Source organism: Lissotriton vulgaris, chromosome 5 (assembly GCF_964263255.1).
Source record: "Lissotriton vulgaris chromosome 5, aLisVul1.2, whole genome shotgun sequence".
Lineage (NCBI taxonomy): Eukaryota > Metazoa > Chordata > Amphibia > Caudata > Salamandridae > Lissotriton > Lissotriton vulgaris.
The window spans coordinates 1,875,877,664-1,875,892,901 of NC_141693.1; the positions used below are offsets into that span (position 1 = coordinate 1,875,877,664).

At 43.7% G+C, this 15,238-nt stretch overlaps 1 protein-coding gene across 1 annotated transcript; it reads right to left on the reverse strand.

Moving 5' to 3' along the window:
• Positions 1 to 5,286: 5,286 nt before the first annotated feature.
• On the reverse strand, positions 5,287 to 6,301 carry LOC147717584 (t-SNARE domain-containing protein 1-like). The gene is made up of 3 exons (XM_086919865.1): positions 5,875 to 6,301; positions 5,483 to 5,595; positions 5,287 to 5,427 (listed from the first exon to the last, which is right to left on the reverse strand). Exons 1-3 carry the CDS (start codon positions 6,299 to 6,301, stop codon positions 5,287 to 5,289), a joined length of 681 nt encoding a protein of 226 aa, XP_086775991.1.
• Positions 6,302 to 15,238: the final 8,937 nt, after the last annotated feature.

The following is a 15,238-nucleotide window of genomic DNA, read 5'->3' on the forward strand; positions in this document are numbered from 1 at the left end:
CTGTCCCTGAATGTTAGTGGCGACCTTCAGGTGCCTCTGGCTGAAACTGATAGGAAGGGGATGTGGTCTTCTGTGCTGTGAAGAGCAGGCAGTGATAGAAAGCTAAAGAAGAAACAAATAGTTAATCAGCAAATGTAAAGGCTGTTTGGAAGCCACCATAGAGTTTAATGGATTGAGCCACTTCAAGCTTCATTGTGACAAAGAGTTATACATTTTGAGAGGTAATTTAAGGGCGTTGCCAGCTTAGTACTGCAGTGCGTCCTTTTAATAGATAATATTTGAACTAAGTATAGTCTGCATATTACTAAAATACATATTTTGATATTATTTGTTTTATATTAAAAAAGTAAATCTTTTTAAATATTTTGCAGCATCCTATTTTGTAGTGGGTGAAGTAGTGTGGCTCACTGGTTAGAGGCGGCAGACCCGAGAGCAGAGGACGGCCCGGGACCAGGGTTCGATTCCCGGCGCGGCAGGTTTCTGGACCAGGGTCAGCGGACTCGATAATTCTCTCGCCTCGGTGCCCACTCTGATCAGCGATCACACTCGGCAACTCTGGGCAGTAGCTTGCCTCATCTTCACTAACGGCCCCACCAGACCGCCGGGGATGCCTGGTCTCACCCTGGAGATACACCCATTAAGGGACCATCTCTCAGGGAAGCCAGGAAGGGTTTCGCAGCGGTCGAAGCGCCTTGGGACCCTACGGGTAAGTAGTGCGCTATATAAATGCCAATACATTTACATTTTGTCCTGTCGTAATACAATTTTAAAATAATGGCTTATATGTTCACAGTGCTTTCTGTCACAGTCTGAGACCTCATCATAAAGAAAATACATGCCATCATTCCCCACCGTGCCACCCAGCATTATATTTTGTGGTTAAACATAAAGACCTCTGCAAGGATTGTAGATTTTGTTACGTAAAAGAGTGCATTTTCCATCTACTATTTCAACTTGCATTTATCTTATATTTAAGGTGTGTGCGTTATTTTATATGCAGTTACCCAAAGGTGAAAGGCCATAGTTATTGAATATTTCGGTACTGATTAGTCGCGTCTTTGACCCTGCCCTCACACTCATCGACTACATCCTGACACTCTCCGACCCCTTTCCCTATGCACTGTCCATGTGTGCCACCTTGTGCAGCACACATGGAAAAAGCAAAAAGCCATGGTTTGTTTATGTAGAGGAAGGTTTCCCTTCCTGTACATAAACAAACCTTTAAAGAAAAGGCCATTTTGTCACTTTCATGAAGCAGCACACATGAAAGTGACAGAATTGCATTTTAGGATTGTTTATGTGCAGGAAGGGACACCCTCTTGCACAAAAACAATCAATAGAGGCGTGTTCCTCCTTCTCTGTGTGCTGCAGAATGAAGCACACATAGAAAGAGGAAAAAACGAATAGAGATAAAGATATTTCTCCTCGTTACACCTCTTCTGTGGAGGCGTAGGCTTTTGACGCCTTCCCAGGCTTACAAGTCCATGTAAATCTGAGAATGCGTCAAAATCCATGAGTGTTGCATTGGAATACCCACTGCAACGCCCATGGAACGCCACTTTGACACAGAGTTAGGAAACGCCGTGAATTAGGCTGCTTTGCCTTACACTATAGAATTCCAAGGCCATGAAATACCACACAAAGCGGCTTTGCCGGCCTCGTTGATATGGCTTGGCACTCCGCTGCCAGTGCGTAAAAAATAGTGATGCACTAGCAGCGCAATGGGCTTGTAAATAGGCAACAGAGTTCCCAAACAACTGTCCCTGAATGTTAGAGCCGACCTTCAGGTGCCTCTGGCTGAAACTAATAGGAAGGGGTGTGGTCTTCTGTGCTGAGAAGAGGAGGCAGTGACAAAAAGCTAAAGAAGAAACACATAGTTAATCAGCAAATGTAAAGGCTGCTTGGAAGCCACAATAGAATTTAATGAATTGAGCCACTTCAAGCTTCTTTTCGAGAGGTAATTTAAGGGTGTTGCCAGCTTAGTACTGCAGTGCGTCCTTTTAATAGATAAAAAATATTTGAACTAGATATAGTCTGCATATTACTGAAATACATATATTATGATATTATTTGTTTTATATTAAAGAAGTAAATCTTTTTAAATATTTTGCAGCATCCTATCTTGTCCTGTCATAATACAATTTTGAAATAATGGTTTAGATGTTCACAGTGTTTTCTGTCACAGTCTGAGACCTCATCACAAAGAAAATACATGTCATCATTCCCCACTGTACAATGACAAGTAACAAACCAGGGCAATGTGTGGCAAATAATAGCAGGCAATGTAAACAGACAAAATCACAAAACTTCTTGAAAGTTAAAAATCACAAATTTTAATTAATAACATAAAAAAGATGAATTATAAAAGATGATGCCACTTTACATGTTTTCAACAGTACATATTTATCATAATTCATATGGAACAATTAATGAAAAAATGACGGTTTCTTCAACGCGTTTCGACACAAGGAGCAGGATGAAATTCACAATGCCAGGTCTCTACGTCGTGGCAAGGCGGCTGAGGCTCCAGGCTGCAGCACGGAACCAACGCAGGATCCAGGAGCGCATATGGCTGCGGATAACACTCCTGGGCCAGACTGAAGAGATCTACTCCCAATACAGGCTGAATGGGGCAATGATAACGAAGCTCATCAGAGACCTTGACCCCTTGATACAGCAACCAACAAGGAGGGCCAATGCCGTGCCCACCCATGTCCAGGTCCTCTGCTGCCTGCACTTCCTGGCCTCCGGAAGCTTCCAGGGGATAGTTGCAGTTGCAGGGGGGATCTCACAGAGCACACTGTCACGCTGCCTACAGAGTTTCCTGGACGCCATGCTGACCCGGATACACCACTACATAACCTTCCCAACCACCCAACAGGACTTAAATCAAACAAAGCTTGACTTCTATAACACCGCGCAATTCCCCCATGTAATTGGCTGCATTGACTGTACCCACATACACATCTGCCCACCCGCTGAGACAGATTTCATGTATCGGAACCGCAAGTCCTACCACTCACTCAACATCCAGATGGTCTGCAATGCAAAGACAATCATCACCGACATAGTGGCCCAATAGCAGGGGAGCACACATGATTAGTTCATCTTCAGGCACAGCGGCATACACATGCTTGGCCAGGGGTGACTTTAGCGAAGGACATCTACTATGTAAGTACACATGCCCACATACAGTATGTCAAGACCATGTAGCTGCGCATAACAGGCACTGACCCTCTGCTCCTATCCTTTAGGTGACAGCGCCTACGGCCTCCGTGAGTACCTCCTCACCCCATACCTCAACCCTGCTACACCACAGGAACGGTGTTACAATGCTGCGCACATTCGCACTAGAAATCGATACTGCTGTACTAACACTAGGAAGTTATCACTTAATGGCAGACACCGGCTAGTTCACTTCAAGTTCCTCAACAGGGTGTATTACACATCGGCGTGGCTGCGCAGGTACGGCCTCCGTGACACTGTGGACTGTGAGAGATGCCACGCCCCGGACGCAGGCTTCCTGCACCTGGCATGGCAATGCCCAGGTATATGGGATTTCTGGGACAAGATATTTACTGAGATAAGCAACATAGTAGAAATAGAACCCACGCCTGATCCGCGCTAGCGCTCCTGGGATTCACCAGGAAGCAACCCAGGGCCGCACCGCGATTGGTGGACATGGGACTGCTCATAGCTCGGAGGGTGGTGGCCTGCTGTTGGATGAGAGGCCCCGCGCCTGCACCTAAGCGCTGAGCACATGATATGTTATATTGCTGTACACAGTCCGAGAATTACAGCGAGCTGTTGCCTCCTACTGGTCGTCCTAAAAACTTTTGGGGGTTGTACCAGACATACCTTAATAGTAAAAGCGACACTCCCACCACAGAGGACGACCGAGGACTCTAGATTACGACCAAGTGGAGGAGATTGATGCATTGGAGTGCAAGGCAGAGACTACTTCAGCACTATGTGGGGGGGGGGGTTACTTTCTGGGGGAGGGGGGTGGTGTAACCAATTGGCGTTCATGTTAGTGGACACATTACAATCGCCGCCTGCCCAGCTATGGGATGTTGGATAAATGGCTGTGTACTCACCTGAGAGGGGATTGTCGCATTGTTGCTCAAACAGTATTTGTGATCAAAGTCGGATCAGAGGGAGGGGGGGTTGTTGAACTGGAATGCTTTACATACTGCAAATCCAATAAAAATATTTTAAAAAAACAAAAAAACATTCGCACTAGAAATGTAATTGAACGGACATTTGGGATGTTAAAGAGCTGATTCCGCATCCTACATAAGACTGGTGGGGCCCTCAAATACCAGCCTGAGGTCTGCTGCCGCATCGTGGCCGTGTGTGCCATACTCCACAATATTGCTATCAAGCGGAGGATACCTGTGGAGATCTCTGGCAGTGAGTTGGAGGGGGACAACCGCCCACCTGCACATGTGCATCATGCACGCGGGGAGAATCCTGCTGAAGGACACAGGCGCCACAACAACATCACACTGAATTATTTCTAGTGCACCCATACCCCTCACACAACACTGCACTCATGCATGCCAAACGGAATAATGACATGAGTAGGATCTTTCTTTTACTTTTTTTGTTCAAAAAACATGAAAACTGTATTACGTCATACAGCCCCATGATTGCGAAGCAGGCGTGCTTGGGACATCAGCATGGCACTGCTGCTCATGTCCAGTCAATCACTTACGCCTCCGGCCGGACACACCCTGTCGCCTCTCCACATCCACCTCGCCAGTATCGGGCTGTGATACTGCACTGGGCCTGGTACTGCGCCGTCGTCCTGGTACCACCGGCAGGGACAGGCTGCTCAGACTGGATTTGCCCTCACTGTCATTATCACCCCCCCCTTCCCCCCTTGCATGGCCATGGCTACACACGTTCTGGTTTTAGACAGCGGTTGTAACCCTAGCAACATCCTGGCAGCATTGCACCATTTGGATTTGCATCGCCAGGGACCGGCGTGACAGTTGGGATGTTGCATTTCTGATCAGGTGGTTTGACCTGGTATATGCTGATAGCCGGGTCAGCAGCTGGCGGTGGCGGCGGCAGCTGATGTCATGCTGCGACACCATGATTTGGCTGTTCTCCCTCACTGCAGCCGCCATCTCTTGCACGCTTACGGTGAGTTTGTTCATATTGCGCGCAGTCTTGGAAAGCTGCAGCTGCATGGCTGCCATGTGCCGTGCCTGCTTTTGGTGGACAGCTAGCATTCGGCATTCAATACCAAGCCCTGGATCTTGGGCATGTTGCCCCCTGTCAGCTCGTGTGGCCACGTTGAGCAGCTACCTCAACCGGCCGCTTGACTGCGACCGCACAGTGGCTGTGCGCCGTGTCTGCCTCCTGGGTGGTGGTGTGGCCTGTTCCACTGCCATGAGTGACGCATGGGGTGGTTGCCTCCTCCTGTTGCTGCAGGGGTGGCCCTGTCCACATGGGGAGGTGATGGTACTAGTGCAGGTGTGTGTGACGGGCCAGGTCGTGAGGCAGGAAGGCTCTCTCCCTCCGTCTCCTGTGGGGTCTCCTCAATTTGGAGTGTCTCGCTGTCTGTGCTCTGTGGTTCTGCAGCACCTGTGATGTAAATGGGTGCATGATTAATGATATGAATCTTGCACATGGGATGTGGCAACATGCATGCAGGCTTGCATTCCCTGATTGGCTTTAGGGATATGTTTCACTTGACAGGTCTGGCTGTGTGTGGCTATCAGGGAACTATTGTCACACTACAGGTCCCACAATGCAATATGGTGATTCTGTTGTGCATGGCCTGCATTACTGGGGTTGTCAAATGGCTAGCTCTGGGGGCATGGGCATTGTTAGGGGACGGGGTCGCAGTTGCATGGCTCTTACATTGGGATTGTTGTGTGGGTCGAGAGGTGTCCAGCTGAGTGACCCCCTCGCAGGCTGCTGGGTTGATGGTATCCTCAACATGGTCCTCGAGTGGAGTGTTGTCCGGAACTGTGGGGTCTCCTCCTCCCGTGGCATGTAGCTCCCCCAGTCTCTCTGCTATGCGCTCTTTTGCACGGCCACTGAGGTCATACCACCTCTTCTTCAGCTTATCAATTGCGCCCTGGGTCACTCTTACAGAGTTTACCTTCGCCCTGATGCGCTGCCAAATGCGCCTTTTGTCTGCTTCAGGCACCTTCCTGGATTCCTTCCCAAAAAGCCTATCTTGGTCCCTGCTGACTCCCTGGATCAGGAACTTCAGCTCCTGATCGGAAAATTTTATTTTTATTTTCCTGCCAGTTGCACTGTTTGCTGCTGCATCCTGGGACATTCTGGAGTTGGATGTATGCCCTTTTGTGGGGCTGCAGGGTGTGTCTGATAGAGCTCAGTGCTGTGCCTCTTCCTCTCTCCAGCTCTGTGTTCAGAATGAGTGAGGGAACTGACTACTTCGTGGTTGTGATGTCATCATTGTGCTCGAAATGCGACTTCCCGCTTTTGCGATCTCGCAATTTGCCAGATCGCAATTTGCGATTTCGGTAATTGCGAAATCGCAATTTCAACATGGGAAACAGGAGATTCTGCGTTTTTTTGCAATTTAGCGAAAATCGCAATCGCCGATTGCGGCCGACTGCGAATCGCATTTTTGAAACGCTTTTTTTGATGCCTCCCATTCTGCGAATTCTAATTAGCGATTCGGTATTTTTCGCAAATTAAAATTTGCAGAATCAGAGATTGATGCATCTGGGGGTTTGTTACGTAAAAGAGTGCATTTTCCATCTACTATTTCAACTTGCATTTATCTTCTATTTAAGGTGTGCGCGTTATTTTATATGCAGTTAGCAGAAGGTGAAAGACCATAGCTATTGAATATTTTGATGCTGATTAGTCACGTCTTTGACCCTGCCCTCACACTCACCGACTACATCCTGACACTCACTGACCCCTTTCCCTTTGCACTTAGAATCACAGTTCCGAAATGTTTAGGTCGAGCCTAGCACAGCGTGCAGCGCTACTCTAGGAGTGACCTTTAGAAATCGGTCTGCACTTTTGTTACACTCGTGCTTGTGCTGGCTTCCACCTTGCAGGAGCTAGCAGTGGCGCGCAGGGGCCATCTGTTTTCAATTAGCGTGTCTGCGCCCGCTTGTTGACATTGCTCTACTCTTGCTCCCCTGCCTGTCTCACCCTCGCCCTCCCTTGTTGTACTTGTGGTGGGCATGTCTTTATAGTTTTCGTTTTTAATATTTCAAATTTTTTTGTCAAGAGACCATGGCAGACGATATGTCGAGAGTTAAAGTAAGGGCAAACGTTTTATATTTAATTTTTTCATTTAATTCAACATTTCTTAATATTTCGACCTCCGAGCATCAATAGGAGCAAGGACGGGTTTAACCCTTTACAAGATGGCTTCTCCCTCTGTAGTGTAGTTCCTATTTTCCCAATAGGCTCTGCGCATTGGAATAACATAAACAGCAGTGTAGACATAGGACTGAGGTCATCTAGGTCTCTACTGACTATGTTAGACTTACTTTAGGTTTGCGCCAGCTAGCTCAGAGGTCACTAGAAACTTTCTTGAATGAATAGGGAGGGATGAACTTCCCTGATTCAGACGAGAAGGGATTCAGTTTCTGACAACCGCATAAACATGACAACTTTGCTCCCTCAGAATAAGAGTGTATCTCTAGAGTAGTGTGAAAACAATAGGCAGCTATTTCACTCAGTCAACCGTGCATACTTAGTTTCACCAGAGTGAAGAGAAATAGAGAGACGGGCGTTTTCAATAAAAAGGTGTTATTTATTGAGCAGTCTTCTTTCTCATGCAAGAGAAATGAATTGCCACAATTGCAATACTTATCATAAAGTAAAGTGCGTATAGTAAAAGTAGTATTATGAAATAATACTGTAAAAGCATTGATATGGTTTCTTAGCTATATGGTACTTTAAAATGGATAAAATATATACATACATAAAAACATTGACTAACGTACTCAACTGGTGCTTCTAACTACGCCTACCCCGGTGTACCTGACCTAAGCTTAATACTTGGGAAGGAGTAAGGAAGTAGCAGTTTAAGTTAAGTTGGTTAAGATTGTTTTGCCAAGAATCTGCATCAAGAATTCTCTTAAGGGTATAGTCAGCTCCGTACCTTGGTAATAGAATGTGGGAGGTTTGGTATCTCTTTCTTCAGGACTCGATCTCCCAGCACCCCGCAAGTGTTGGCTGGAAACACCGGAGCTGGATTTTCTCGGCTGGAGAAAAAGACAGCGTCTCTCTCAGTGCGTCAAACGGGAGGGGCGGCTTCCACGGGCTCTCGCATCAGCTGGGCTCTCGGTCAAGTAGATAGCCGCTCTGCTCCAAACCACCGTGTGTTTGCTTAAGGCAACTGTTGGTATATTTATACCTGAAAGGTGCCGAGTTTGACGTAAGGTTGGACATAAGACGTCACTAAGAACTAACAGTTCTTTCTGGACTTTAGGAGTTCTTGTTCAAATCAAAACAAAAGCAGGGGGGATTTCCCGGGCTGCTGGAGGCTTGGTTTGTTTAAAGAACGTGTTGTGCTTTCTAGGAATCGATGGGAGTAGCCGTGCTGTGCTTTGGACTGCATGGGCTATTACTGAATATGGATATGATTCTTATGCCTTTATAAGGATATTATTGATTATAACCACATAAGGGCTTGAATCGGGAATATCGAATTAGGGTCCTAGATAGAAACACGACAGCTCGTGTCCTCTTTAAGAGGTCTGGTTTTCAGCGCAGCCCCAGTAGTGCAGACTGTATGTGTGATCCTGTGTGCTTCAGCTGCAGCTGCCTGCAGTGTGCAGTCTGCCAAGTGGAGCTTCAATGTGCATGCAAGGGCTGGGTCCCGGCCGGCTATGCCGCTACACTTGAAGCAACCGTAGCATCTGGAGGCCGGCCTCTGCTCTGCAGCTGACCTGTGATTGCACACTGCTCCAGGTGACATGCCTGTGACTGGCCGCCAGAGGCTTGTGGTGCTTGTGCTGGGCACTCTGTGACGTTTCACTCCCTGAGAGATAAAACTGCTCGGGTGGGGTTGGGAGCAAAGTGCTTTGCACTTTATGGGCGAAAGAGGCCATTAAATGAATGTGCATTACTCCTACTTCTTAGAGCCTCAGCAGTGGTGCTGTGCAGTATCTTTCACCAATGCAAGCTTCCTCTCATTCAGACATATAAACCCCAAACCGCACTAAGGGGGTACAGGGAGAGCCCTAGCAGCAATACCAGCAACCCCCTTGAGGTGCTCTGCACAGCACCCCAAGAACAAGATAAATCCCTGTACTCCCAGTGAGCCAGTCCTCTCCATCCAAGGGTTCCTGCCTGCACTTTTCAAGTTTGTTGTTCCTCATCTCCCAGCCGAATGCTGTCGCATCACAAGGAACATCCTAGAAGACATTTGCATTGATGGCTAAAATAAGGTGGCCATGGGGAATAACTGTGTGACAAACAAACATCTGCGAGCCTCCTGCTGCTGCATTTGATGTTGACCAAGAGGTCTCTACTAGGCCTTTCTGGTAACCACTGGCGCACAGATGTGCAGGTGCACTCCTGCACGGGCCCACTCCTGGCTGGGTGCACACATGCTGGTGCACTCATGCGCGGGTGCACACAGCCTCGCCATAGGAATAGTCATTCCCCTTGTATCCGGATGATCTTTCTACTGTACCTTAAGCGGTAATATAATAATATATATAAATGTAAAATACATAATATAATCATAATGTAATAATAGGTTTTCTCCTCCAATGGCGTTCCTTATGCCAAGGAAAGGCTCTCCAGTCTCCTGTCCTGAGAAAAGATGGCTGAGGAGGGGTTCCTATTTCGAGGAGAGTTATTTCCACCTAACTTAGGGAGCCCCTTCCTCTCGGAGCCCAATTAAGAGCTTACACCCACCCAACCCAAAGGGAGGACCTCCCATCCCTCTAAAGAGAGAGCAGTTTGCTGGGGAATCATGTCTTCATTCTTTATTCGAAGATTGCAATCACCTCAACTGAGAAAAGATTCCTAACTCTGCCAACACAAGTGGAAGTGGTCGTTCGTTCCTATCCTATCTTATCCATGTCAACATTTTAAAGCGGTAACGACAATCCTAGGATGAATTGCAACCCCCAGCCTAATCACCCCTAAAATGTTGTTTGGGGGATTCGCTCCTAAATCCCTAGGAGCACACGCCCCATTATTTTCTGGATGAATTACCTTATTAATTATTGTACATTTTATAACACATGCGTGTTGGGACCTTATAAGTGTTTGCGTATCCAGCATAATATCCTTGGTGCAACAACATCAACTGTTGCATGGCTAACCACTTTTCTGGTCCCAAAAGTGAGACCTATTGGCTATGCCAATGCTTGTTTTTTCATGCCTCCTCAACCACTGTTCTAGGTCCAGTCATAGAACGTTTACATGTTTTATGTAGACCGGTTGTTCACAATGTGCACATGCGCTTGAGCTGCATAGCGAAAACAAAGGGGTGAGAGAGCACTGACACAGTTTCAAGGTACCAAGTCAAAAGTTTTTAATCCTATTAAGGACACGGACGTGAGGACGATGCTTCTCTGTTTTTTACTGAAAAATATACAGCAGTCAATCAAACCATGTAAAAGTAGAACTACATTCCCCAGAAATACAGTAATACATTGTGGACAAGCACCATCCAGCTGCCTCTTTCTTTATGAAATCCTCGATTTGTTTTGCATGAAGAAAAGTCTCAACTTCCAAAGAACAAGCCACCGCAACAACTCGTCCCAAGCTGATCACTCCTCGACCTCGGACCATCCTTAACAGAACTGCTGTCTGCTGGTGAAGACTGCACCCGTGGGTCCGGTGCAAAAGCTAGAGACTCACGATCATCCTGGTAAAATGCCAAATCAGCCATATTTTCATCTTTTATTTTACTTCTGTTTGCTTCCTGAAATGGAGATCAAATCATAACTCATGCCTCTACTATGTTATTACAATAATACCAAGTGAGGGTGATCTAACATCTCATTGTAAATTCCATTTTGATTTATAACATGTATAGTGAATAAACAATAACAAATGGGTTGGTGGGATAATCGTCGCCTCCATGCCCTTAATAGAAGTGAAAATTCTTTACATACATACACACACACACACACATATATATATATGTAAAGAATATATATATATTTATATATATATATAAATTCCTGCCACAGAAATGTATATGAATATATATATGTATATATGGGTATATATATATATATATATATATATATATATATATATATATATATATATATATATATATATATATATATATATATATATATATATATCTTTAGCAAAAAACCTTCTGTCAGAAAGACGCCGCACACCACTTCGAAAGTTTTATCTTTGTTTTTTTATTTCCTTTAGGTTCCCCACCTACGCGTTTCGGACATGAACTGTCCCTGATCACGGTTACAAACAAATGTCCATCATTTGTTTCTAGTATTTATAACAGAAGTCATCACATGGCTTATAAGGATGCATTGTGGGCTCAGTAGTTTTAAGTTTGCTTTTTAACTTATCGTGGCACTATTTGTGACATGCTCGCTGCAGTTTATGACCCAGATCGATATCTGGTTTATGTCATGTGTTATTATTTAATAATTTGCGCTCGTTTGGGGACAATCAATTAGTTGATAGTCACAATGGCAAGTTTAAGCTATTTTAATATGCGCAAGATTTTTCTTAACAGGCTGGGTGTCCTGTGATCCGTAATGGCTAAGTGCCTTAATCCAAATGTGTCATTAGTGCCGCAAACACAGTCCAATAGTGCCACGAATGATTCATAAAATTAAATTTATCTATACCACATGTATTTCTTTTTATCTTATCTCGCCACATTATAAGAATGAGTTGTCAAAGTCCATTTCATTTTAAAACTGTCATTATATACAGTATTCTGACTTAGTTATAGATTTCACATGGTGCACATGTAGCTCCACGTCCCCGTTGAGACCCCACGGGTTTCTCGTTTTGAATCGTATTATAAGTTTTGATTCCAGGCGTCTCAATTTTCTGGTACGATCATCTCCTCTTTCACTTTCGCTCACCATGGCAATTCCAGCATATTTCATGTCTTTCCAGATTTTTCCTGGATGAGTTTTTAGACGTTTCGCTGTTGCGTAACTGAAATCCTTATTTTGCATAGCTCTTGTGTGCTCAAGTATTCTTTTCTTGAGCGGACAGACTGTAGAACCAATATATTTTTTCCCACAGAAACATTGTATCTGATGAACTACAAATTGTGATTCACAAGTTATTTTGTCCTTTATTTCAAAGATCCTGCCTTTTGGGTCTTTTATGGTTTTCATGTTTTGACCAATCTTGCACGCTTTACAGGATAGACATCTGCTAAACCCTAGTTGTTGTTTTTCTAGCCATGATAAAGATTTCGCTTTTTTAAAATGACTGTTGACTAGGGTGTCCTTAATTGAAGGAGCTTTGCGGTAAGATATCAGTGGTCTGTCTCCAATGAGCGACCCTATTTCTGCATCTTTTTTCAACACATTTCAATATTTGATTAGGATTTGTTGTATCTTGTAGCTTTCCTTGGAATAGGTAAGAATCAATCGTGGTTTGTCATCATCCGTGGTTTTTTTTCAGTTTTATCCCTTGGTATCAATGTTTCTGCTCTTGACTTGGCTCTAGCTCTTTGTTCACCTCTTGCTATGTCTATATGTTTGTATCCACGTTTGGAGAATCGATCTTTAGTTTCTTTCAATTTATTTTCCATTTCTTTTTCTTCAGAACAGTTACGTTTCATACGTAGGAACTCGCCGTATGGGATGCTTTTCTTTAGTGAGACTGGGTGGAAGCTCGTTCCGTAAAGTACACTATTTGTCGATGTTTTCTTTCTGAATACTGTAGTTTCCATTTTGTTATTTTTTACATAGACTTTTGTATCCAGGAATTCTATTTCCTTTTTCTGGATGTTCGAGGTGAATTTCAATCCCACCTCATTGTCATTCAAGATGTCAATGTATTCTGTCAGTTTATGTTTTGAACCTTTCCATAAGAGGAACAAGTCATCAATAAACCTAAGCCATAAGACCAAATCCGTGGTGTATGGCTCGTTTTCTTCTCTCCAAGCTATGTTTTCTCCTACCACCCCATGGTGAGGTTGGCATAGCTTGGAGAGAAGGAAACGCCCATGGCGCAACCACATACTTGAGTATAGATGTTTTTGTTAAAGATGAAGACATTGTTCTTAAGCAGAACAGAAGGTTATCATATCTAATAGCATATTAGTATGCCTTAATTCTGATAGTGGTCTCTAATTTAGGAAGTACTTTATTGCTTTTAGGCCTATGTCATGCTGTATCGAGGTATACAATGATACAATGTCTATAGTGGCTAACCAATACTCTGGTTGCCATTCCATCCCCATGATGATTCTTAAAAAGTCACCAGTATCTTTGATGAATGAGCTGAGAGTCGGTACTATTGGGGCCAAAAAGTAATCTACATAGGATGCAACATTCTCACACAAAGATCCACAACTAGTTTATTATTGGACGTGCAGGTGGTTTAATTAAGGTCTTATGAATTTTCGGCAGAAAATATGTTGTTGGCATTATGGGATGTGACACAATCAAGTAGTGTTTTTTTTCTTACTGATCAGTCCTTTTTCTTGCCATGCCTCAATTAGTTTATGTAAAGTCCTAGTCATTTCTTTTTTTTTTTTTTTCTTTTTTTTTTTTTTTAAGTTTAAGTACTTTATTATGGCTAGACCTGTTTTACAGCCAGTTTGAACCATTGTTTAGAAACACTGTCTCAGGCTCATTTGGAGGGTTTCCCCTTGACTTTCTTCTTGGTATCCGTGGACTTTTAGGCTTCCTTGGGTTTTTTTTCTAGTTTTTTTTTTTTTTTTTTAGTCCTAGTCATTTCTAAAGTTGGATTCTGTTGTATCAGTTTGTAATTAGTTGCATTATTTAGTTGGCGATTTGCTTCTTCCACATAATCAGTTTTGTTCTGGATAACAATATTCCCTCCCTTGTCTTCTGGCTTTATTTCTATAGCAGCATTTGTCTGGAGGGCCTTCAATGCTATACGTTCCATTCATGGTGTTCGTCATAGTCTCTAGATCTGCCACAACAGCAGAATTAGAGACTATGAAGAACACCATGAATGGAAAAGAAAATGTAACCCAAATGGAACGTATAGCATTGAAGGCCCAGGCCAAGTCAAGAGCAGAAACATTGATACCAAGGGATAAAACTGAAAAAAACATGGATGAGGACAAACGACGATTGATTCTTACCTATTCCAAGGAAAGCTACAAGATACAACAAATCCTAATCAAATATTGGAATGTGTTGAAAAAAGATGCAGAAATAGGCTCGCTCATTGGAGACAGACCACTGATATCTTACCGCAAAGCTCCTTCAATCAAGGACACCCTAGTCAACAGTCATTTTAAAAAAGTGAAATCTTTATCATGGCTAGAAAAACGACAACTAGGGTTTAGCAGATGTCTATCCTGTAAAGCGTGCAAGATTGGTCAAAACATGAAAACCATAAAAGACCCAAAAGGCAGGATCTTTGAAATAAAGGACAAAAAAACTTGTGAATCACAATTTGTAGTTTATCAGATACAATGTTTCTGTGGGAAAAAATATATTGGTTCTACAGTCTGTCTGCTCAAGAAAAGAATACTTGAGCACACAAGAGCTATGCAAAATAATGATTTCAGTTACGCAACAGCGAAACATCTAAAAACTCATCCAGGAAATACCTGGAAAGACATGAAATATGCTGGAATTGCCATGGTGAGCGAAAGTGAAAGAGAAGGTGATCGTACCAGAAAATTGAGACGCCTGGAATCAAAACTTATAATAAGAATCAAAACGAGTAATCCGTGGGGTCTCAACGGGGACGAGGAGCTACATGTGCACCTGTGAAATCTATAACTAAGTCAGAATACTGTATATAATGACAATTTTGAAATGAAATGGACTTTGACAACTCATTCTTATAATGTGGCGAGATAAGATAAAAAGAAATACATGTGGTATAGATAAATGTAATTTTATGAATCATTCGTGGCACTATTGGACTGTGTTTGCAGCACTAATGACACATTTGGATTAAGGCACTTAGCCATTACGGATCACAGGATACCCAACCTGTTAAGAAAAATCTTGCGCATATTAAAATAGCTTAAACTTGCCATTGTGACTATCAACTAATTGATTGTCCCCAAACGAGCGCAAATGATTAAATAATAACACATGACATA